The sequence below is a fragment of the Coregonus clupeaformis genome, chromosome 1, assembly GCF_020615455.1.
Source record: "Coregonus clupeaformis isolate EN_2021a chromosome 1, ASM2061545v1, whole genome shotgun sequence".
NCBI classification, from domain to species: Eukaryota; Metazoa; Chordata; class Actinopteri; order Salmoniformes; family Salmonidae; genus Coregonus; species Coregonus clupeaformis.
Genome location: NC_059192.1, coordinates 32,709,076 through 32,734,067, shown reverse-complemented (window position 1 = coordinate 32,734,067; position 24,992 = coordinate 32,709,076). Strand labels below are relative to the sequence as shown.

Here is a 24,992-nt window from a genome sequence, read left to right as displayed (position 1 = left end):
GCTCTTTGGCATCAACTCAACTCGCCGTGTTTGGAGGAGGAGGAATGCTGCCTATGACCCCAAGAACACCATCCCCACCGTCAAACATGGAGGTGGAAACATTATGCTTTGGGGATGTTTTTCTGCTAAGGGGACAGGACAACTTCACCGCATCAAAGGGACGATGGACGGGGCCATGTACCGTCAAATCTTGGGTGAGAAGCTCCTTCCCTCAGCCAGGGCATTGAAAATGGGTCGTGGATGGGTATTCCAGTATGACAATGACCCAAAACACACGGCCAAGGCAACAAAGGAGTGGCTCAAGAAGAAGCACATTAAGGTCCTGGAGTGGCCTAGCCAGTCTCCAGACCTTAATCCCATAGAAAATCTGTGGAGGGAGCTGAAGGTTCGAGTTGCCAAACGTCAGGCTCGAAACCTTAATGACTTGGAGAAGATCTGCAAAGAGGAGTGGGACAAAATTCCTCCTGAGATGTGTGCAAACCTGGTGGCCAACTACAAGAAACGTTTGCCTACTAAGTCATGTTTTGCAAAGGGGTCAAATACTTATTTCCCTCATTAAAATGCAAATCAATTTATAACATTTCTTACATGCATTTTTCTGGATTTTTTTGTTGTTATTCTGTCTCTCACTGTTCAAATAAACCTACCATTAAAATTATAGACTGATCATGTCTTTGTCAGTGGGCAAACGTACAAAATCAGCAGGGGATCAAATACTTTTTTCCCTCACTGTATATCCAAACATCCACTCAATCAAACAAAGGCATTACAGTCACATGAAATCAAATGCAAACAAGAAAATAACCCGAGTTAAACCCTAAGATTGTAGCATTAGTAAATAGTCTTTAGAGAGGTAACGTTAAATGACTAGCTAATGGCAGCTTAAGTTAGTTCAAACAAAAACAAACTCACGTTGGATATTTAACTTGTGTTACTAGTACCAGCTAAGCTAGTCAGCCCACCAATATTACTTACATGGATACAGATCTTTGTTCAATTGATTCTAGATGTAGCTAGCTAGGTAGTTGTCCATATGTCAAGCTATATCTCAGCCAGCTAGCCGCTAGAAATGGTGGAGAAGTGCTTAGCTAAATTCACAGCCACATTCAAATAGCCAAGTCAGTCCTTCAGCACTACGGTTTTTGTTGTGCATAGCTAGCCATGTTAGCAAGTCAGCCCAATGTTCCTGTTTTCTGAAATCTTCTCAGCCAAGTATAGACATAATAAAGATATCCCTCCTGGAGTTAAGCATTCATCTTGTTGCCGTGTAAAAATACATACAAAAAAGTGGCGTTAGCTAACCAGCCAGATAGTAAACAGTCAAGTGTGCCAGCTCCCGCTAGCCAGCCAATTTGATTGTGATGTATTAGCTAACGTTGCCACTAATCTCAGTCAAATAAAACTAAATCAAATAAAGATGTAATCGGGTGCTCCCGGAATGAGAAAAAAACAAACACTGCTTTCATGTGAAAAGTAATATCCAAGTGGATGTCATGAAAATCAGTCCGTTGCCAGCTAGCAAAGTAGCCAGCTACATATTCCTCCCTCCATGGCTAGCCAGCTGGGCCGCTTCCTTTACTCTATGCGCCGGACATAGAATGCTTTAGCCTCGGCCAGTGTGTCAAAAATTAGGGTCTCTCCCTCATAAAAGACACGACGATGAGCTGAAACTTTATCCCCTTCTTATAGAGACAGGTTTTGATGTCCTTGAATTCAGCTCTTTTCTTCACGAGATTGGCACTCAGGTCCGGGTAGAATTGTATATTTACATTTACATTTTAGTAATTTAGCAGACGCTCTTAACCAGAGCGACTTACAGTTAGTGAGTGGATACATTTTTTCATACTGGCCCCCCGTGGGAAACGAACCCACAACCCTGGCGTCGCAAGCGCCATGCTCTACCAACTTGGCCACGGAATTTTGGTTGATGCTCCCTCGCCCAGCGCATTGCACGTTGTTCCTTGTCTTGGTAATGATGAAAGCGGGCTATGATCGCCCTAGGCCACTCCCCTGAGTTGGGTTTGGGGGGCGAGGGATCTGTGCGCTCGGTCGAGCTCTGGCGGCTTATCAAAGACACTGTTACCCATCACTTCCACCAGCATGTCAGAGACAAATTTCACAGGGTTGACTCCAGTCTCAATTCCCTCCATGACGCCAACGATCCGGATGTTTTCCATTCTGGTATAATTCTCCAACGAATCTACCTTGGAAAGTAGAGTTGTGTTGGCCGTTTTCATATGAGATACAGCTGCCTCTAGCTCGGCAATCCGCTCAGTGTTGTCAGTGGAGAAACCTTCTAGTGTAGTGAGGCGTCGCCCAAACGTGTTGACTGTTTCTCGAAAGGCATCAATGGAAGTTTGGAGAGGTGCCAGTGAAGTGCTGATGAGAGAAGCCATATCCTCTTTTAGGCTACTTCTTTGTTTAGCTAGCTCATCTACAAGCGTGGTCATAGACAAGGCCTCTGACTCTGCAGCAGGACTGGCCGCGGCAGCCATTGTCTGTGTTCGAGTAGTTGGTTCGGCCTTCGAAGATGTGTTAATCGTAGTAGTTCTCTTCGGGTTGGTCTTGCTCATGGTACCATGAAAAGTGATTAAAATAATATAACCAACTGATTCATCCACATAAGAACTAACAGTAGCGTGTAAAAAAAAAACCCTGTTAAAATTAAAGTATAATTGGGGACCTCTCAAACGCGTCTTCTCACATCGCCCGACCGGAAGTCAACCTGCCTCTCAAGTGTTTGCCTCTAAAGGTCTTACTGGTACTTACTTACCCGCTCCGGGATGATGCATTTACATCATTACATTGCCACAGTATACCACCTTAAACCATGGTTTTAAATGACTGACATAACTCTGTTCTTCATGCAGGCTGTAGCTGTGCAATTGTGGATTTCACTACCTATATTATGCTTTCTGTATAAATCTTTGAATAGGTTACAGGGAAAGGCAACATGCTCCTCGTTTCTGTCTGTGCCAATGAGAAGAGCGAGCAGTTTGTTTTGTTGTTTATTTTATTTTTTTCCTGTAGGATTGACAGTCCGGGTATAAATCTGGATAATAAGAAAAAGGAGGAGCTCCATCAACTTTATTTTTCTTCCTTTTCTGTCCATCCTGAGTCTACACTAGCTGGTCCTTCCAGCTTCTAAATGATTGAAGATATGCCTCACCTCTCTGCAAGCACAGGTAAGGACAGACACAAGGCTAAAGCTCATGTATAATGTATGGTATTCATGTTTAATGTATGTGTTACTACATCACTATTGTATAGTTAGTTATTGGACATATGTCTGGATTCATATGCCTTGTTATGTTAGATTTTTGTTTTGGAATTTTCAATAATGTGATATTCTCAGTCAGAGAGGCATCTTTCTGTCTTGAATGCTAGTGCAGCTTAGCCTCCCTGTATATATAGGCACATTCACACTTAATTTAGCCTAGGGCTATGAACCCACTTGGCTAAGAGTGCTCTTAGTACCAGCTTTTTGGGGCCAGCCAATCACAGAGTTCTGTTGTCTCCTAATTTGAATATTAATTGTGGGTAGCAGTATGAAAAGGCCTATAACGTAGTACAGCCTCTGCCAAGAGGTTTTAACCTTGATGGCACAGGAGGTAGTGTGCTTGCTCTGTAATGGGGTAATGCTTTTCTCATTGTAGGGTTGCATGAGACTCTGGCCCTGCTCACCTCTCAGCTCCACCCTGATGCCAAACACAAAGAAGACCTGGTGTTCCTCAAGGATGTCTTCAGCGAGAAGAGCCTGGGTTATCTGATGAAGGTACAACCCTATAGATTTGTTTAGGGTTGTTTATGTTTGATACCATTCCAGCCATTACTATGAGCCTGTCCTCCTATAGCTCCTCCCACCAGCCTCTGATGTGTTGTACCACAGATCCATGAGAAGTTGCGCCAGTATGAGCGGCAGAGCCCTATTCCAGTTCTCCACAGCGCCTCCTGTCTGGCAGAGGATGTAAGTACATCCACAACCCACTGAGTTGAAAACACAGGACAGGTGAAGAGGATTAATAAATGTCAGTGAAGATGGAGGAAGATAGATTCAGTTGTGTTGAGTCACCAACAATATGTCTTAGGCCTACTTATGATGACATCCTAATGCTGTAATTGACAGTTGGCTGAGGAGATTCAGAATGGACCAATGGAAGGTGATGAGAGGGAACTGCTTCTGCTTCTGAGTGCTCCTCATCTCAAGGTACACATGTCTCACACACACACACAAACACTCTCTCTCTCTCTCTCTCTCTCTCTCTCCCTCTTGTTTTTTATCTCTTCGACATCATCAAAAGCGAACACTAAGCCTTTCTACAGCCCAGACACGGGTTGAGTCCCAAATGGCACCCTATGTAGTGCACTATGTAGGGAATAGGGTGCAATTTGAGACGCAGGCACAGACAGTCCTCTTCAGTCACATTAATCAAGGTCATTATGCTCAATTTAATGGCTTTTTGTGTCTGACAGCTAGGGAAGAAATCACAGCTCACAACATTAGTATAGTAATATCTTCATTATACCCGCTCGTTTTCACAATAGCCTGGGGGGATTTTGTCTCTCTTCAATCTCTTCTCGAGGTTCTTCAGGCTCAATTTCTTTGTGCCTCTCTTTCTCTCTTTCCGTGCCTAGCTCATTCAATTGATTGATTGTCTGTCTGTCCAACTCAGTTTTAGTGGAAACAAAAGATTCATCATCATCATCATTTAGGATGTGTCCCATCTCACTATGGTCTGTCTCTCTCTGACCTCTGACTCCTATAGGCTATCCTGGCAGCCCATGACACGGTGGCCCAGAAGAACTTTGACCCCGTGCTGCCCCCGCTGCCAGATGAAGTGGACGACGAGCTGCAGGAAGAGTCTGTGAAGATTGTCCGGTTGGTGAAGAACAAGGAGCCCCTGGTGAGTCTTGATACGATAAGATGTGATATGATACAAAATACAGTACAATTTACGTTAGCTTACAATATACGATACAGTACAATACTTTATTGTGGGTGCATGAGATGCTGGCCCTCATTTCATGGAAATTCATTTTGAGAGGCCAGTGGTACATTTAAATTATAATATGCACAACCATACTCAACCATTTAGAGTTTGGCTATAAGCAGGTAGGTGTCATGCTTTGTGAGTCTCTTCTGTGAGTTAGTTAAGTGTCTGTGAGTTAGTTAAGTGTCTGGGAGCTGGTTAAGTGTCTGGGAGCTATAGTTACATAGTATCACCTGGTGAAATTTTCCAGGGGGCGACCATCCGCAGAGATGAGGTGACGGGGGCTGTAATAGTGGCCAGGATCATGAGGGGAGGGTCTGCGGACCGCAGTGGTGAGAGAGCAGCACGCGTACACACACACACACACACACACACACACACACACACACACACACACACACACACACACACAGTATAAACCCTCACTCCCACAACAATGCCCTACCCCTCATATGGTACTGTACCAACCCTATCTTAGATCCTTCCCCATACCACCACCACCAAAGTAACCTACCTCCATCCTCACCATTTTTCATCCACATTCATACCCACCCACTATGCAGTGCAAATAGTCCGGGTAGCCATGATTAGCTTTTCAGGAGTCATATGGCTTGGGGGTAGAAGCAGTTGAGAAGCCTTTTGGACCTAGACTTGGCGCTCCGGTACCGCTTGCCGTGTGGTAGCAGAGAAAACAGTCTATGACTATGGTGGCTGGAGTCTTTGACAATTTTGAGGGCCTTCCTCTGACACCGCCTGGTATAGAGGTCCTGGATGGCAGGAAGCTTGGCCCCAGTGATGTACTGGGCTGTACGCACTACCCTCTGTAGTGCCTTGCGGTCGGAGGCCGAGCAGTTGCCATACCAGGCGGTGATGCAACCAGTCAGGATGCTCTCGATGGTGCAGCTGTAGAACATTTTGAGTATCTGAGGACCCATTCCAAATCTTCTAAGTCTCCTGAGGGGGAATAGGCTTTGTCGTGCCCTCTTCACGACTGTCTTGGTGTGTTTGGACCATGATAGTTTGTTGGTGATGTGGACACCAAGGAACTTGAAGCTCTTAACCTGTTCCACTACAGCCCCGTCGATGAGAATGGGGGCATGCTCAGTCCTCTTTTTTTCCCTGTAGTCCACAATCATCTCCTTTGTCTTGATCACGTTGAGGGAGAGGTTGTTATCCTGGCACCACACGGCCAGGTCTCTGACCTCCTCCCTATAGGCTGTCTCATCGTTGTCGGTGATCAGGCCTACCACTGTTGTGTCGTCTGCAAACTTAATGATGGTGTTGGAGTCGTGCCTGGCCATACAGTCATGGGTGAACAGGGAGTGCAGGAGGGGACTGAGCACGCACTCCTTGAGGATCAGCGTGGCAGATGTGTTTTTACCTACCCTTACCACCTGGGGGCTGCCCGTCAGGAAGTCCAGGAACCAGTTGCAGAGGGAGGTGTTTAGTCCCAGGATCCTTAGCTTAGTGATGAGCTTTGAGGGCACTATGGTGTTGAACGCTGAGCTATAGTCAATAAATAGCATTCTCACGTAGGTGTTCCTCTTGTCCAGGTGGGAAAGGGCAGTGTATAGTGCAATAGAGATTGCGTCATCTGTGGATCTGTTGGGGCGGTATTGAAATTGGAGTGGGTCTATGGTTTCTGGGATAATGGTGTTGATATGAGCCATGACCAGCCTTTCAAAGCACTTCATGGCTACAGACGTGAGTGCTACAGGTCGGTAGTCATTTAGGCAGGTTATCTTAGTGTCCTTGGGCACAGGGACTATGGTGGTCTGCTTGAAACATGTTGGTATTCCAGACTCAGTCAGGGACATGTTGAAAATGTCAGTGAAGACACTTGCCAGTTGATCAGCACATGCTCAGAGTACACATCCTGGTAATCCGTCTGGCCCTGCGGCCTTGTGAATGTTGACCTGCTTAAAAGTCTTACTCACATCGGCTACGGAGAGCGTGATCACATAGTCATCCAGCTCTCATGCATGCTTCAGTGTTGCTTGCCTCGAAGCGAGCATAGAAGTGATTTAGCTCGTCTGGTAGGCTTGTGTCACTGGGCAGCTCGCGGCTGTGCTTCCCTTTGTAGGCTGTAATAGTTTTCAAGCCCTGCCACAGAGCCGGTGTAGTACGATTCAATCTTAGTCCTTCCTATATTGACTCTTTGCCTGTTTGATGGTTCGTCGGAGGGCATAGCGGGATTTCTTATAAGCGTCCGGGTTACAGTCCCGCTCCTTGAAAGCGGCAGCTCTACCCTTTAGCTCAGTGCGGATGTTGCCTGTAATCCATGGCTTCTGGTTGGGGTATGTACGTACGGTCACTGTGGGGATGACGTCATCGATGCACTTATTATACTCCCGAGTGGCGCAGCTGTCTAAGGCACTGCATCTCAGTGCTTGAGGCGTCACTACAGACCCCCTGGTTAGATTCCAGGCTGTATCACAACCAGCCATGATTGGGAGTCCCATAGGGCGGCGCACAATTGGCCCAGCGTCGTCCGGGATTGGCCGGTGTAGGCCGTCATTGTAAATAAGAATTTGTTCTTAACTGACTTGCCTAGTTAAATAAAGGTAAAATAAAATAAAATAAAAATTGATGAAGCCAGTGACTGATGTGGTGTACTCCTCAATGCCAAATGAAGAATACCGGAACATATTCCAGTCTGTGCTAGCAAAACAGTCCTGTAGCTTAGCATCTGCGTCATCTGACCACTTTTTTATTAACCGAGTCACTGGTGCTTCCTGCTTTAGTTTTTGCTTATAAGCAGGAATCAGGAGGATAGAGTTATGGTCAGATTTGCCAAATGGAGGGCGAGGGAGAGCTTTGTATGCATCTCTGTGTGTGGAGTAAAGGTGGTCTAGAGTTGTTTTTCCTCTGGTTGCACATTTAACATGCTGGTAGAAATTAGGTCGAATGGATTTAAGTTTCCCTGCAATAAAGTCCCCGGCCACTAGGAGCGCTGCCTCTGGATGAGCGTTTTCCTGTTTACTTATGGCCTTATACCGCTCATTGAGTGCAATCTTAATGCCAGCATCGGTTTGTGGTGGTAGATATATACAGCTACGAAAAATATAGATGAAAAGTCTCTTGATAAATAGTGTGGTCTACAGCTTATCATGAGATACTCAACCTCAGGCGAGCAAAACCTTGAGACTTCCGTAGTATTAGATTTTATGCACCAGCTGTTGTTTAAAAACATACACAGACCGCCACCCCTTGTCTTTCCGGAGTCAGCCGTTCTATCCTGCCGATGTAGCGTATATCTCGTCAGCTGTATGTTGTCCATGTCGTCGTTCAGCCACGACTCGGTGAAACATAAGATATTACAGTTTTTAATGTCCCGTTGGTAGGATAACCTTAATCTTAGGTCGTCTAATTTATTTTCAAATGATTGAACATTGGCTAATAGGATTGATGAAAGAGGCAGTTTACTCGCTCGCCGTCGGATCCTTACAAGGCACCCCGACCTACGTCCATGATATCTCCGTCTCTTTCTCATGCGAATGACGGGGATTCGGGTCTTGTCGGGTGTCTGTAGGATATTGAAGAAAAAATCTTCGTCCAATACGAGGTGGCTCTTTTGGTCATAACAGACGGTGGCAGAAACATTATGTACAGAATAAATTACAAATAACGCAAAAAAACACACATAATAGTACAATTGGTTAGAGGGCTGTAAAACGGTAGCCATCTTCTCTGGCGCCACTTCAAACAAGGTTAGGGTTAGGAGTTAGGTTAAAGGGTTAGGGGAATGGTTATCTAACATGCTAAGTAGTTGTAAAGTAGCTAAAAAGTAGCAAGTAGTTCCAAAGTTGCTAAAATGCTAAAGTTGTCTGTGATGAGATTCAAACACGCAAACTATGCGTTGCTAGACGTTGGCGTTATACGCCCACCTATCTTGACCAACCAGCCTTAAGAAATCTTCTGTCTTATGTAACCATACCAAACGTAACATATCATACTAATTTGAGTATCCCGGATTTACATTTACTATGTTACGTCTATTCTATGAGACCAGGCTGAAACTACAGTTCCACTTTACTCAACTCAACCCTATCTATTGGTCAGCATCCCAACCTATTACAACATAATGAAGGTTATTCATGGTCATATACCCCTGTCCTCACCCAAAAAGTAAAACTTCTTGGTTTAAGTCAACTGGATGACTCAAGACAGCAAATCCCATCTCTCTCAACCTCGAAAGTCTGAAGAACTTCACATTTATACCCAAATTTGAAGTTTAACAAATATTGAAATGCTGATCGGAGAAGGGATTATATGTCATGGCCTCACATAAATAAAACTAGTCACTACTGTATAAAGACTAGACATTAAATCCTTGAGATTAGGCGTGTGCCACAAGATTGCATTTTGCAGATTATTACTGAGAGGGGTTGCAGTCAAAGCTGGTCACTGCCATTGCCATGGAAATGTTATTGACTGTGTCTGTGTTTTGTTTAGCTCATATTTTAGAAAGTAAATGCATATGTTGATGTTTGACTGACTGGTACTGCTTGTATTGTTTCATGTCTGTCTGTCTGCCTGCCTCAAGGTCTGGTGCATGTGGGAGATGAACTTCGAGAGGTCAACGGAAACCTGATCATCCACAAAAGACCAGATGAGATCAGCCAGATTCTGGTAGGTGTAATGTTTTGCTCTATTGCTCTCTAATGTAGCTAATATACAGGCTATCATTGTTTTCATTGAAGACAATGAATTGCAATAATTGATTATCAAGGTAATTTTAGCCTCATGCTTTATCCTTTTGACCTTTATTTAACCAGTCCCAGTCACAAGGCTCCATCACTTTGAAGATCATCCCTGCCATTGCAGAGGAAGATAGGCTGAAGGAGAGCAAGGTGAGGAGGGACACCAAAACATTACATTCTTATTGCCCCCATTCAGGTAGTATCTCCCGGTTTAAAATAAATTTAAAACGTTATCTCCATACTGAAAAAAGCCCTGATTTGTTATGAGAGTATCCAGCCATAGAAGTACAATGCATACTTCTATGTCCTATGAACATTCTGAGGAATGTTCATAGTCCATTGACAGTCAAAACGTTATGAAGGCCATTGTCAGCCAGAATGTTATGCTTTTATTTTATTTATTGGCAGCTATAAAAATAAATAAAGAGAGTCGCACACTCTGTATATAGAGTGTGAGAAACGTTGCTGTTTTACCCAATAAATTACTGGGTGTTTATATATATATATATATATATATATATATATATATATATATATATATATATATATATATATATATATATATAATACAGTTGAAGTCGGAAGTTTACATACACCTTAGACAAATACATTTAAACTCAGTTTTTCACAATTCCTGACATTTAATCCTAGTAAACATTCCCTGTCTTAGGTCAGATTGGATCACCACTTTATTTTAAGAATGTGAAATGTCAGAATAATAGTAGAGAGAATGATTTATTTAAGCTTTAAGTCAGAAGTTTACATACACACAATTAGTATTTGGTAGCATTGCCTTTAAATTGTTTAACTTGGGTCAAACGGTTCGGGTAGCCTTCCACAAGATTCCCACAATAAATAGGGTGAAGTTTGGCCCATTCCTCCTGACAGAGCTGGTGTAACTGAGTCAGGTTTGTAGGCCTCCTTGCTCGCACACGCTTTTTCAGTTCTGCCCACAAATTTTCTATAGGTTTGAGGTCAGGGCTTTGTGATGGCCACTCCAATACCTTGTCTTTGTTGTCCTTAAGCCATTTTGCCACGACTTTGGAAGTATGCTTGGGGTCATTGTCAATTTGGAAGACCCATTTGCGACCAAGCTTTAACTTTCTGACTGATGTCTTGAGATGTTGCTTCAATATATCCACAGAATTTTCCTTCCTCATGATGCCATCTATTTTGTGAAGTGCACCAGTCCCTCCTGCAGCAAAGCACCCCCACAGCTTGATGCTGCCACCCCCGTGCTTCACGGTTGGGATGGTGTTCTTCGGCTTGCAAGCGACCCCCTTTTTCCTCCAAACAAAACGATGGTCATTATGGCCAAACAGTTCTATTTTTGTTTCATCAGACCAGAGGACATTTCTCCAAAAAGTACGATCTTTGTCCCCATGTGCAGTTGCAAACCGTAGTCTGGCTTTTTTATGGCGGTTTTGGAGCAGTGGCTTCTTCCTTGCTGAGCGGCCTTTCAGGTTATGTCGATATAGGACTCGTTTTACTGTGGATATAGATACATTTGTACCTGTTTCCTCCAGCACCTTCACAAGGTCCTTTGCTGTTGTTCTGGGATTGATTTGCACTTTTCGCACGAAAGTACGTTAATCTCTAGGAGACAGAACACGTCTCCTTCCTGAGCGGTATGACGGCTGCGTGGTCCCATGGTGTTTATACTTGCGTACTATTGTTTGTACAGATGAACGTGGTACCTTCAGGCGTTTGGAAATTGCTCCCAAGGATGAACCAGACTTGTGGAGGTCTACAATTGTTATTCTGAGGTCTTGGCTGATTTCTTCTGATTTTCCCAAGATGTCAAGCAAAGAGGCACTGAGTTTGAAGGTCATGGCTTTAGAAGCTTCTGATAGGCTAATTGACATCATTTTAGTCAATTGGAGGTGTACCTGTGGAAGTATTTCAAGGCCTACCTTCAAACTCAGTGCCTCTTTGCTTGACATCATGGGAAAATCAAAAGAAATCAGCCAAGACCTCGGAAAAACAATTGTAGACCTCCACAAGTCTGGTTCATCCTTGGGAGCAATTTCCAAACTCCTGAAGGTACCACGCTCATCTGTACAAACAATAGTACGCAAGTATAAACACCATGGGACCACGCAGCCGTCATACCGCTCAGGAAGGAGACGTGTTCTGTCTCCTAGAGATGAACGTACTTTGGTGCGAAAAGTGCAAATCAATCCCAGAACAACAGCAAAGGACCTTGTAAAGATGCTGGAGGAAACAGGTACAAAAGTATCTATATCCACAGTAAAACGAGTCCTATATCGACATAACCTGAAAGGCCGCTCAGCAAGGAAGAAGCCACTGCTCCAAAACCGCCATATAAAAGCCAGACTACGGTTAGCAATTGCACATGGGGACAAAGATCGTACTTTTTGGAGAAATGTCCTCTGGTCTGATGAAACAAAAATAGAACTGTTTGGCCATAATGACCATCGTTATGTTTGGAGGAAAAAAGGGGTCGCTTGCAAGCCGAAGAACATCATCCCAACCGTGAAGCACGGGGGTGGCAGCATCATGCTGTGGGGGTGCTTTGCTGCAGGAAGGACTGGTGCACTTCACAAAATAGATGGCATCATGAGGAAGTAAAATTATGTGGATATATTGAAGCAACATCTCAAGACATCAGTCAGGAAGTTAAAGCTTGGTCGCAAATGGGTCTTCCAAATGGACAATGACCCAAAGCATACTTCCAAACTTGCGGCAAAATGGCTTAAGGACAACAAAGTCAAGGTATTGGAGTGGCCATCTCAAAGCCCTGATCTCAATCCTATAGAAAATGTGTGGGCAGAACTGAAAAAGCATGTGCGAGCAAGGAGGCCTACAAACCTGACTCAGTTACAGCAGCTTTGTCAGGAGGAATGGGCCAAAATTCACCCAACTTATTGTGGGAAGCTTGTGGAAGGCTACCCAAAACGTTTTACCCAAGTTAAACAATTTAAAGGCAATGCTACCAAATACTAATTTTGTGTATGTAAACTTCTAACCCACTGGGAACGTGATGAAATAAATAAAAGCTGAAATAAATCATTCTCTCTACTATTATTCTGACATTTCACATTCTTAAAATAAAGTGGTGATCCTAACTGACCTAAGACAGGGAGTTTTTAACAGGATTAAATGTCAGAAACTGTGAAAAACTGAGTTTAAATGTATTTGGCAAAGGTTTATGTAAACTTCCGACTTCAACTGTATATATACACACTACCGGTCAAAAGTTTTAGAACACCTACTCATTCAAGGGTTTTTCTTTATTTTCACTATTTTCTACATTGTAGAATAATAGTGAAGACATCAAAACTATGAAATAACACATATGGAATCATGTAGTAATCAAAAAAGTGTTAAACAAATCAAAATATATTTTATTCTTCAAATAGCCACCCTTTGCCTTGATGACAGCTTTGCACACTCTTGGCATTCTCTCAACCAGCTTCATGAGGTAGTCACCTGGAATGCATTTCAATTAACAGGTGTGCCTTCTTAAAAGTTAATTTGTGGAATTTCTTTCCTTCTTAATTCGTTTGAGCCTATCAGTTGTGTTGTGACAAAGTAGGGGGCGGTAAACAGAAGATAGCCCTATTTGGTAAAATACCAAGTCCATATTATGGCAAGAACTGCTCAAATAAGCAAAGAGAAACGACAGTCCATCATTACTTTAAGACATGAAGGTCAGTCAATCTGGAAAATATCAAGAACTTTGAACGTTTCTTCAAGTGCAGTCACAAAAACCATCAAGTGCTATGATGAAACTGGCTCTCATGAGGACCGCCACAGGAATGGAAGACTCACGAGTTACCTCTGCTGCAGAGGATAGTTTCGTTAGAGTTACCAGCCTCAGAAATTGCAGCCCAAATAAATGCTTCACAGAGTTCAAGTAGCAGACACATCTCAACATCAACTGTTCAGAGGAGACATTAGGCCTTCATGGTCGAATTGCTGCAAAGAAACCACTACTAAAGGACACCAAGAAGAAGAAAAGACTTGCTTTGGCCAAGAAACACGAGCAATGGACATTAGACCGGTGGAAATGTGTCCTTTGAAATGTGTCTGGAGTCCAAATTTGGGATTTTTGGTTCCAACCGCCGTGTCTTTATGAGACACGGTGTGGGTGAACGGATGATCGCCACGTGTATTTCCCACCGTAAAGCATGGAGGAGGAGTTGTTATGGTGTGTGGGTGCTTTGCTGGTGACACTGTGTGTGATTTATTTAGAATTCAAGGCACACTTAACCAGCATGGCTACCACAGCATTCTGCAGCGATACGACATCCCATCTGGTTTGGGCTCAGTGGGACTATCGTTTGTTTTTCAACAGGACAATGACCCAACACACCTCCAGGCTGTGTAAGGGCTATTTTACCAAGAAGGAGAGTGATGGAGTGCTGCATCAGATGACCTGGCCTCCACAATCCCCCGACCTCAACCAAATTGAGATGGTTTGGGATGAGTCGGACCGCAGAGTGAAGGAAAAGCAGCCAACAAGTGCTCAGCGTATGTGGGAACTCCTTCACGACTGTTGGAAAAGCATTCCAGGTGAAGCTGGTTGAGAGAATGCCAAGAGTGTGCAAAGCTGTCATCAAGGCAAAGGGTGGCTATTTGAAGAATCTGAAACATAAAATTTATTTTGATTTATTTATTTTTATAGCTTACAGTTTATTCGCCGTTAGTCAGCACATCTACACAAAATAATTATCTCTGGGTGTGCGCCAGCTCATGCTATTTATTTATTGGCACACAAGAAAAATAGTAAACAATATGATGAGAGTTTGAAAGGCAAACGAAAAGAGAGGTAAAAAACCTTGAGAGGCTTAAAATAAAACATCATATTTTAATTGTGGTGAGCGAAGCATCTATTCTTCTCTTAAGAATGTCTATGCACCCCTGTCATGGTTTGAAGCCTGCTCTTCCTGTACTAGGTCTACCTGAGAGCCTTGTTTGGCTACACCCCCTTTGAGGACAAGGCCACGCCCTGCCAGGAGGCAGGACTTCCTTTCAAGCGTGGGGACATACTGCAGGTGGTGAGCCAGGACGATGCCACCTGGTGGCAGGCCAAGAGAGTGGGCGACAGCAACCTGAGGGCCGCCCTAATCCCCTCCACACAGTTCCAGGAGAGGTAGGCAAGACTGAATTTTTTAGAATGGTTTAAACTTTAAAAAGTACGAAATAATGGGCATGCCTCAAGGACAACTTACTCAAGGGCTGTGCTCTATATGATGTCATATTGCTGAGTTTACCTTTAATTTGAGGAATAGATTTGTATGAGTATTCTGCATTTTCCAAACACTGTTGGGATATAATTGCCAATGTTATTGGGAAGAGCCAGTAGTGTCAATCTTGGCAGATTAGAATTTTGTTATCGTTGATTTTCTGTAAGCAGGAAGTCACCTCACTGTGTATGATGATGTCAAATTGCTGAGTCTATCTTATATTTGAGGGATTTCTATCCAATCTACACCTCTCCCAGGCGTCTTAAATACAGAATAAAGATGGGCACTTACCAGGCGCCTGTGTCACCGAAAACACCCACATGTAAGTTCTCTCAATACACTGATTCCCATGATCACTTATATTTTACACTATTAGTAATAAAAACAGTTTTGGCTGCACATTGTATTATTTGCATTCTATACATTTTTATACTTTTTGTAGAGAGCCAGAAAGAAAGATAAAGGATATCAAAAGAGAGGAGGAATTGTAGAATGATTCTCCAATGGTTAATCATTTTATTCAATTCGGAAGCAAATATGACAACAAATCTGTGGGTGGGCAAACAAAGTGTAATATAACTGTCCTCTCATATATCTTTATCTGTCTGAGTATTGACTGTGAGGTCTTACATTTTGATATGCTCTAATGTTATCTGTACCTTGACAAGACTGCATTACTTATCATGTGGGCACTGCCTGTTTGAGTTGTGTTCATTTCCCCCCTTCCTGCTCACCTCAGATGATCCGGCTGAAAGAGGTAGGTGGAGAGTGCACACACACACACACATACGGAAACTTGTCGAATGTTTGTTTTTTTGCCTACCTTCCTTGACCCAATACTTGTAACAAACCTGCCTGCTTTGCTCTGCCACCCTAACTCCCCTCCTCATCCCTGGACTCTTTAGAAACCTCCACAGTCCACACATCCCTTCAAAACTTCCCCTCCCCTCTCACCCAGTATTCTCTCCCTGCTTGCCTCCCTACAGCAGACTGTGACAGTGAAGGCTCTCAGAATGGACAAGACATAGGTGAGGGCATCACGGACTAAGCTCCACTCACAAACACGCTTCATATTAGCCCCGATGCTAAAGCTAAGCTTTACCTAGCCTCATGGCTAAGCTAATCCATTCAGCGAAAGGTTGATGTGGGCTGTTGAAACTAATTTTGTTCAAACTAATGCATTATGACACCATTATTTACCATTATGAGGTCTTTATTATGTAGCTCTAGTCCCTTTTTGAGAGTTTAAGTGAAGGTTTACCAGATCTCCATCACACCACATCTCCTTTACCTTGACCTTCCTTGTGACTTTGGCCATGTTCCAGACCGCCTGCAAAGCAGTCGCACTGCACACATTAACCAATGATTGAGTACTACATCATATCCATTGCAGTCGTGCATCAGATTACAATATCATACTGAAGCGGTTACCTGCAATATGGGTGGCCTGGAATGTGGCTTATATGGCAACTCTGCTGCCCTCCCCAGTCCTCAAACCCACTTCCACCTTTCTAGCTAGTATCTCTACTGCTTTGCTAATTGCTAATTCAGGATCCACCTCTCATACTATGTTAGAAGTGTCTTACTATGGCTTAATGCTGCTGAACACTTTTGCCACCTCCTTTTTGGTTTCTTGAACAGAGTTGGGTCAATTCCGTTTAAATTGTGGTTGGTTGAATTAAAGTTGTGTTCCTATGGGAAAAAATCCACATCCAATTCAACAGACTTAGTGCTGATTCTTGTCTACTTCAGTATGCTATGTGGCCTTTTGTTGAGCGCCATTGCTGTGTACATTTGTGGTGCTTGGTGTGTTTGCCTCACTGTGCAGAGTAGCAGCTTTCTTTAAACTCTATTGTTTACAGAGAGCGTTTCCTTTATTTTATACTTTAAGCTATAGGTGCTTCTTGTGTTTTTGTCTACTGGTGCTTGCCTATAAAGAGGCCTTGCATTGGACGCATGGCTAACTCAACCAAGCTTATCTGCTCTTTCGCCGCACCATATCAGACACTGGGGCTGGTTGAGTCTAATGCTAGTTGTAGTTTTTTCCAATAAGAGTAAAGCGACCCCTGCTTCCTGTGGCCATGCTTTTTCCTGGGATTTTTACTCAGGTACCATTACAGACTTTTATTGACGTTGTAGTGTGCGTGTTATGTGGCATTTTCCTTTCATATTTTTTTTGGGGGGGGTGAAATCGCTACTTTTATCTGGTGCCCTTTGATCAGGCAAGCAACGTTTTGTGATTGGAAGCCTTTTCTGAAAATAAGCTTCTCTCTAAATTATACTGTGAAGTTAGCCTGAGTGATAGTTTGTCTCTGCTTTCGCAAACTATGAATCATCAATGTTGTGTTATTTTTTATTTTTTTTACAGTCAGGCACCCAGGCTAAGGTTTAAGTGTTCATTTTAGGCACCCAGACTAAAGTGTTAAGTGCTCTTTCTTGGGTTTTGTATCTGTCTGTCCGTCTGTCCCTCATATTTGTCTGTCTTTCTGTGTGACTGTGACCTCAGCTGGTCTACGCAGAAGTTTCCGTCTGAGTAGAAAAGATCGACAGGGATCCCCGGGAGAGCCTCGTACTCCAGACTCGGCCCCACTGGACTTCCTGATCTATGAGGAAGTGACACGCTACCAGCCCCGCCCCAGCGAGAGGCCCCGCCTAGTGGTGCTGATAGGTAAAGGACATGAGGGCTCTGTGGGTTATTAGTGCCAAGCTGACTATGGTCTTGGGATAAATTAAACTACAGGTATAAGATTTAGGATTTCTGAATTTACCAATCCATAATGTTAGCTAGTTGTGTTAAAAACACTATATATATATATATATATATATATATACAGTGCATTCGGAAAGTATTCAGACCCCTTCACTTTTTCCACATTTTGTCACGTTACAGCCTTATTCTAAAATTGATTACATCGTTTTTTCCCCCTCATCAATCTACACACAATACCCCATAATGACAAAGCAAAAACATGTTAGTAGAAATGTTTGCAAATGTATTTATTTTTAAAAACTGAAATATGGCATTTACATAAATATTCAAACACTTTACTCAGTACATTGTTGAAGCACCTTTAGCAGCGATTACAGCCTCGAGTCTTCTTGGGTATGACGCTACAAGCTTGGCACACCTGTATTTGGGGAGTTTCTCCCATTGTTCTCTGCAGATCCTCTCAAGCTCTGTCAGGTTGGATGGGGAGCGTTGTGGAACAGCTATTTTCAGGTCTCTCCAGAGATGTTCGATCAGGTTCAAGTCCGGGCTCTGGCTGGGCCACTCAAGGACATTCAGAGACTTGTACCGAAGCCACTCCTGCGTTGTCTTGGCTGTGTGCTTAGGGTCGTTGTCCTGTTGGAAGGTGAACCTTCGCCCCAGTCTGAGGTCCTGAGCGGTCTGGAGCAGGTTTTCATCAAGGATCTCTCTGTACTTTGCTCCGTTCATCTTTCCCTCAATCCTGACTAGTCTCCCAGTCCCTGCCACTGAAAAACATCCCCACAGCATGATGCTTCACCATAGGGATGGTGCCAGGTTTCTTCCAGAAGTTAAGCTTGGCATTCAAGCCAAAGAGTTCAATCTTGGTTTCATCAGACCAGAGAATCTTGTTTCACATGGTCTGAGAGTCTTTAAGTGCCTTTTTCGCAAACTCTAAGCGGGCTGTCATTTGCCTTTTACTGAGGAGGGGCTTCCGTCTGGCCACTCTACCATAAAGGCCTGATTGATGGAGTGCTGCATAGGTGGTTGTCCTTCTGGAAGATTCTCCCATCTCCACAGAAGTACTCTGGAGCTCTGTCAGAGTGACCATCGCATTCTAGGTCACCTCCCTGACCAAGGCCCTTCTCCCCCGATTGCTCAGTTTGGCCAGGCGGCCAGCTCTAGGAAGAGTCTTAGTGGTTCCAAACTTCATCCATTTAAGAATGATGGAGGCCACTGTGTTCTTGGGGACCTTCAATGCTGCAGAAATAGTTTGGTACCCTTCCCCAGATCTGTGCCTCGACACAATCCTGTCTCGGAACTCTACTGACAATTCCTTCGACCTCGTGGCTTGGTTTTTCCTCTGACATGCACTGTCAACTGTGGGACCTTATGTAGACAGGTGTGTGCCTTTCCAAATCATGTCCAATCAATTGAATTTACCACAGGTGGACTCCAATGAAGTTGTAGAAACATCTCAAGGATGATCAATGGAAACAGGATGCACCTGAGCTCAATTTCAAGTCTCATAGCAAACATTTGCAAAAATGTCTAAAAACCTGTTTTCACTTCGTCATTATGGGGTATAGTGTGTAGATTGATGAGGAAGAAATGTAATTTAATCCATTTTAGAGTAAGGCTGTAACAAAAAAATGTGAATGCACTGTATATACTGTAATTGTTTTATTGAGGAACCTTAGCTGATAGGTTGAATTGCCTGTTCTTGTCATTGAAAGCGTTTTTAATATCTACAACAATTGATCAAACATTTACATTACCCAGTGGAGGCTCCTCAGAGGAGGAAGGGGAGGTCCGTCCTCCTCAGTGAATTTCATGAAAATAAATAGTGAAACATTACAAAAGTTATCCTTTTTAGATAAAACTATGCTACAAATATTAAAATGTCACCAAATAATTGATTAAAACACACAGTTTTGCAATGAAAGGCTACAGTAGCCTAAACAGCACTCTGTAGGGTAGCACCATGGTATAGCCGGAGGACAGCTAGTTTCCGTCCTCCTCTGGGTACACTGACTTCAATACAAAACCTAGGAGGCTCATGGTTCTCACCCCCTTCCATAGACTTACACAGTAATTATGACAACTTCCAGAGGACAACCGCCAACCTATCAGAGCTCTTGCAGCATGAACTGATATGTTGTCCACCCAATCAAAGGATCAGAACTGAAAGCATAAGCTACAGCTAGCTAGCGCTGCAGTTCATAAAATGTGGTGAGTACTTGACTCAAAGAGAGAGAAAGACAATAGTTGAACAGTTTTGAACAAATTAATTTCTTCAAAAATGAAGGAGAAGCGAGAGAGAGAAAGAGAGAGAGATTTCGTTGGATTCTTTTTTTTAAACTTTCACTTTCACTTAGCTAGCGAATGCAGCTAGCTAGTTTAGCCTACTCAAACACCCGGCTCAAAGAGAGAGGGATGCTATGTTAGCTAGCTGGTTATGGCTATCCAACACTGGAACTTTTCTAAGTCAAGGTAAGCTTTTGGTTTGATTAATGTATTGCCATTTGGGGCCTGCCGGTGTAACTGCTAAACTGCTTGCTGACTGTACACTGTACTGCATGATGGTAGCGGGTTTACTAACACGATAGTTCTAGTAGTTATGTTGACTATGATGATAGTGAATATGGTGACAGGGATGTGTAGCGATTAGCGGTTATGATATGAAGGTTTGGCTTGGAAAGATTTTTTCGCCTGGTCACAGACAGCTGATTTGTTGTGCACTAAAGTCCACAAGCGAAGGGAAAAGGAGGAGGAGAGCACGTAGATGCGAGAAGGAATTATGTGATCATGCTGTTTGTATGTGGCTGCTATGAAAGTGAACGGTGTTTGCATGTGATCAAGGGTCTATTTGTTCTGCTGATTCTGTTGAAATACATTTACATTTTAGTCATTTAGCAGACGCTCTTATCCAGAGCGACTTACAGTTAGTGAGTGCATACATTTTTTCATACTGGCCCCCTGTGGGAATCGAACCCACAACTCTGGCATTGCAAGCGCCATGCTCTACCAACTGAGCTACACGTTTCTTAAACAGAACCAAACGGGGATAAACATACCGGAATTTGTCCAATAGAAACTCTTGTTTGCAACTGTTGGATTAATGATTACACCCTAGATCAGCTAGATACAGGCAAGAGTGTGCAAAGCGGTATTGAATGTGTCTCTGTCACCTTGATTACTCACATTTTTCTTTCGATTTCTGCACCTACATTGTAAACTTTAATTCATAGGCTAGATTGTAGCAATCTCATGATGGGTATAGGGAACATTTTAGTGTCATGTAGTAGCCTAAACCTATCGATGTTACATTGAACTGGATGAATGGAATATGAATGACACTCATTCAATATGCTGTAATAGAAATAAGGCCACGCTCATAAAACAATTATATCGTCCTCCCTCATCTTAAACAGCACCGACTGCCACTGACATTATCACACTCCCTTTTAGAGACATTTTGAAAGGTAGTCTTGTTTCATGAGAGTCTCATTTACGAGGGAGGTCCTTCCTACCTGGACTGGCCTCTACTGACCTGCACTATAAACATGTATGCCTATGTAATGTAGAGTTGATGACAAGTGTTCAGACGGATGGTAACAAGGTGTTCTATCATTGTCTGTCTGGCCACAGGTTCCCTTGGGGCCAGAATTAATGAGCTCAAACAGAAGGTGATCGCTGAGAACCCCTGCCACTTTGGTGTGGCTGTACCGCGTGAGTCACACACACACACACACTCAAGTAACCATATTTCACTCACACACACACACACACACACACCCAAGTTACTTTATTTCACACACAGACACACACGCACACACACAGAGTAAGTGGCATTGTGTTCATGTTATTCTTGTTATTGTATCTCTGAATTTCCTTTCCACCCTAGACACCACTAGAGCCAAGAAGAGTCACGAGAGGGAGGGAGTGGAGTACAACTTCATCACTAAACAGGCCTTTGAGGCTGACATTCAAAGCAACATGTTAGTTCATACTTCTAACATTATATAAATTCGCTAATAAATTACTAAAAGGTTAAAAAACGTTTTACAAAAAATGGAAAGTTGATTAAAGAAAATGTGATATTTTGGTTACCAGTAAATTGTGAAGATAAGTATAGGGCTCAATTCAATCTGCGGAAGTTCAGTATTAAATCCTGATTGAAATTTAAAGGCAATGTTCCCGCATTAGCTGAGACTGCATTCACGTTAAGCACTGCATATGTCAGCTTTATTGGAAATTACATTAACATTTCTATTGCGGAATCTGTAACGCTTCAGCGATACAGATTGAATAGAGCCCTTAGTATTTATCAATAATAATGAAATGTTTTTCTACTGCATTTTGTTAGGCTATGTTTTGTTTGTTCAGTTTTATAGAGTATGGGGAGTACAAGGATAACTTCTATGGCACCAGTCTGGAGGCCATCCGCAGTGTGCTGGATCGAAATAAGATGTGCTTGGTGGATGTACAACCAGAGGTATGTATGTATCTCAGCCAGTTGAGGGGAAAATGGGGACGACGGGCTCATTGTAATGGCTGGAATGGAATGGAATGGTCCTCCCCTTTTCTTACTCCACCCTCCTCTACTGATCTCAGTCAACAGATTCACATAACTATTGTAAGTACAGTGACATGTACACAATCGACTGCATAAAAACAAAAACTATTACTTGCAGTGTTGATACGTTATGTAACAAAAGTTTGTGACTATGGCACAGCCTACATGTGTCTTACGTTATTTCTGTGTAAACCATTTGAGGTTAACCAGAACCATGTGCATTGTGCCGTCCAGGATGATGATTATGATGAGTAATGTGTTCTGTCCTCCATCAGGCACTGAAGATCCTATGGACAGCTGAGTTTAAGCCTTATGTCATATTTGTGAAGCCTCGTATCCATGAGAGCCACTGCAAACGTCACGGCTCCTCCTCGTCACTCAGTGTAGGCATCACGGTGAGTTACACATACATACACACAGTATGGACAGGAGTTTTTCCTGATCAGGTTGCATGGCCAGGAAAAACTCATGGCCACACACATAGGCATTACCTTTTCCCCAGACACACTACAGACTGAAGACATAATATAAATTTAAAAACAAACACAACACATTCACCTTATCAATACACCAATCATATAGAGAACCCACACCTTTAAGTCAAACTCCCCCTATGGACACACCCAACCTCATAGGGATAGCAGTCACATCCTATTGACATACTTGAAAAAGAGAAAAAGCAGCTCAGTTTCACAATTTGAGAACAAAATAGGCAAAATGAGTTCAAATGGACAGGATAATAAATAGCTATGATTTTAAAACAACTGATAGTCCTGAATCTCTATCTCCACTCTCTCTGTCCCATGGTTAGGAGGAGGACCTTCAGGAAATGAGGCAGTCGGCCGAGCTGATGGACGAGCGCTACGGCCACCTGGTGGACCGGGTCCTAGTGAAGGAGGACTTGGCCAGTGCCTGTGTAGAACTCCGGGACATCCTGCAGAGGGTTGAGACAGAGGTCCACTGGGTGCCTATTTGCTGGGTCCGAACCACCTAGCATACACTCCCTGGCACTACAGAGGGGCTATGGCATATAATACAATTAAAACCATGCCATTAGAAACTAGCGGGTGACATTGAGATAATGGGAATGGATTTGAATTTTTAAGCGTTTCACTGCCATTGTGTTCAACCACTGCCATAATCTCACAAGCCAGAACCAAATCTCACATGCGCTTACGTTAACAGTCACGAGAGACTACCACTGCCAGAGTGATGGTGTTTGTGGTGGCAAACGGACATTGAGATGAGTGGAGAACGAAGAGGGAACTTGGGAATGGGACCTTTCCACAAGGACAACGGCTATCGGTGGTGACTCAGTGGAATCATTTGGAGCAGCTTGGGTTGCCTGGCTCTTGACAGACTCTTGAGAGACTTGTTGTTGCCATTACATGTTGGATCAGAAGTATTGGCTGTTGTCACCTCAAGATCAACTATATTTTGCATTGCTGAATTGTGGACAGTTTAAACATTTTTATTATTAATTCATCCTCATTGTATGAGCTTGTCCTGTTTACTTCATTTTTAATAGAGGCTATGTGCAATGGGGAGTTGTGGATACTGGCTGAACTAAAGCATAGTAATCCAATGTTGTTGATCAGTAGGCTAATATACAGTCCCAAATGGAAAGGCAACAGATTGTAGCCCCATAGACTCCACAGAAATCAGCCAAAACAAGCTCAATAACTCAATGCATGCACACACTCCTATTGAGCATTCACCTGTATTGTGAGTAGGCGTATGCCATCTTGATCTATAGTAGTGCATAATAATCCTAATTGGCAATGTGACAACAACTATGAAAAAGCATAAAATACTTGCATGTGGGACTAATGGTCTTGAAAACGTATACTATTTATCAGAGCCATGCCTTCTATAATAATCTAGAATGTGTAGATTAGTCTAGTAAGTACTGAACATCAAACAGAAAGCAGTACAAATATTGGTTTCAATGATATTGGTTGATGAATTATCAATTATGATTACTCATTGAATGCAAAATAACACTGAGGACTGTGTGCTTGTGATAAATCTCTCAAATGTAATTCAATAAAGTCTCTTCCATAAAGATACAAGGTGACCCTGTTGATTTGGCCTCACTCTTCATTGTCCTTCAAGCCCTGGTTACACCTGGCACCATCATGTGGTTTTTGTGATTTGATCAAGATGATCTGATCACGGTTTACTGAGTCTCCCCATTGTATTCAAATGTGTCTCTTATGCGTCCACTGTGTCCGCATTGTGACCAGATTTCCTGGTCCCTCCCTACACAAATTATTTGAATTATATTTAGTCAACGGTGCCAGGAGAGGACAAGAAATTGAGGAAAGAATAATTGAGAAAGAGCCCTGGAATTCTGCTCAGAGGGGTTCACCTCATTCAGTTTTGTTCTGAGGGCAACTCCGCCTCCAGGGCACTGGCAGAACAAATTGATTGGTTCGATGAAAGCTCAGTGGGCAGAGCTTAGAGTGACAAGTCAGTGAGTGGAGTTTACAGGTGAGCTTAAAATAAAGAAAAGACTGGCAGGGAGGTAGGCCCCAGCCGGGGATTATTTGGCTAAACAGCCCTAAACCATTTCCCATGCATTGTCAATGGGGTTTCTAAACCAAACCGGGTGTAATATAATTATGGCCACTGGTTGGTTACATTGGCCAACGTGCAATCACTGGATAATAAACTGGATGAGCTCCGTTCGAGACTATCCTACCAACGGGACATTAAAAACGGTAATATCTTATGTTTCACAGAGTCGTAGCTGAATGATGACATGGATAATATACAGTTGGCTGGGTTTTCCGTACATCGGCAAGACCGAACAGCTAC

At 43.1% G+C, this 24,992-nt stretch overlaps 1 protein-coding gene across 5 annotated transcripts in view; it reads left to right on the top strand.

The window, feature by feature from the left end:
- Nucleotides 1–24,238, top strand: part of LOC121566670 (MAGUK p55 scaffold protein 3b) — a 54,881-nt gene extending 30,643 nt beyond the window's left edge. For 2 of the 5 annotated variants that reach the window (XM_041876683.2, XM_041876645.2), the window contains 18 exons: nucleotides 3,031–3,185; nucleotides 3,657–3,775; nucleotides 3,890–3,967; nucleotides 4,127–4,207; nucleotides 4,767–4,904; nucleotides 5,242–5,323; nucleotides 9,538–9,623; nucleotides 9,770–9,844; nucleotides 14,617–14,813; nucleotides 15,165–15,229; nucleotides 15,647–15,664; nucleotides 15,894–15,935; nucleotides 17,414–17,575; nucleotides 21,245–21,325; nucleotides 21,501–21,594; nucleotides 21,983–22,091; nucleotides 22,448–22,567; nucleotides 22,984–24,238. In XM_041876683.2, coding sequence (XP_041732617.1) covers nucleotides 3,149–3,185; nucleotides 3,657–3,775; nucleotides 3,890–3,967; nucleotides 4,127–4,207; nucleotides 4,767–4,904; nucleotides 5,242–5,323; nucleotides 9,538–9,623; nucleotides 9,770–9,844; nucleotides 14,617–14,813; nucleotides 15,165–15,229; nucleotides 15,647–15,664; nucleotides 15,894–15,935; nucleotides 17,414–17,575; nucleotides 21,245–21,325; nucleotides 21,501–21,594; nucleotides 21,983–22,091; nucleotides 22,448–22,567; nucleotides 22,984–23,166 — 1,767 coding nt within the window. In that variant the 5' untranslated portion in view covers nucleotides 3,031–3,148 and the 3' untranslated portion in view covers nucleotides 23,167–24,238. The remainder of the gene's footprint in view (nucleotides 1–3,030; nucleotides 3,186–3,656; nucleotides 3,776–3,889; nucleotides 3,968–4,126; nucleotides 4,208–4,766; nucleotides 4,905–5,241; nucleotides 5,324–9,537; nucleotides 9,624–9,769; nucleotides 9,845–14,616; nucleotides 14,814–15,164; nucleotides 15,230–15,646; nucleotides 15,665–15,893; nucleotides 15,936–17,413; nucleotides 17,576–21,244; nucleotides 21,326–21,500; nucleotides 21,595–21,982; nucleotides 22,092–22,447; nucleotides 22,568–22,983) is intronic. The other 3 variants (XM_041876678.2, XM_041876689.2, XM_041876696.2) reach the window with 3 other exon arrangements.
- The last annotated feature ends 754 nt before the right edge of the window (nucleotides 24,239–24,992 follow it).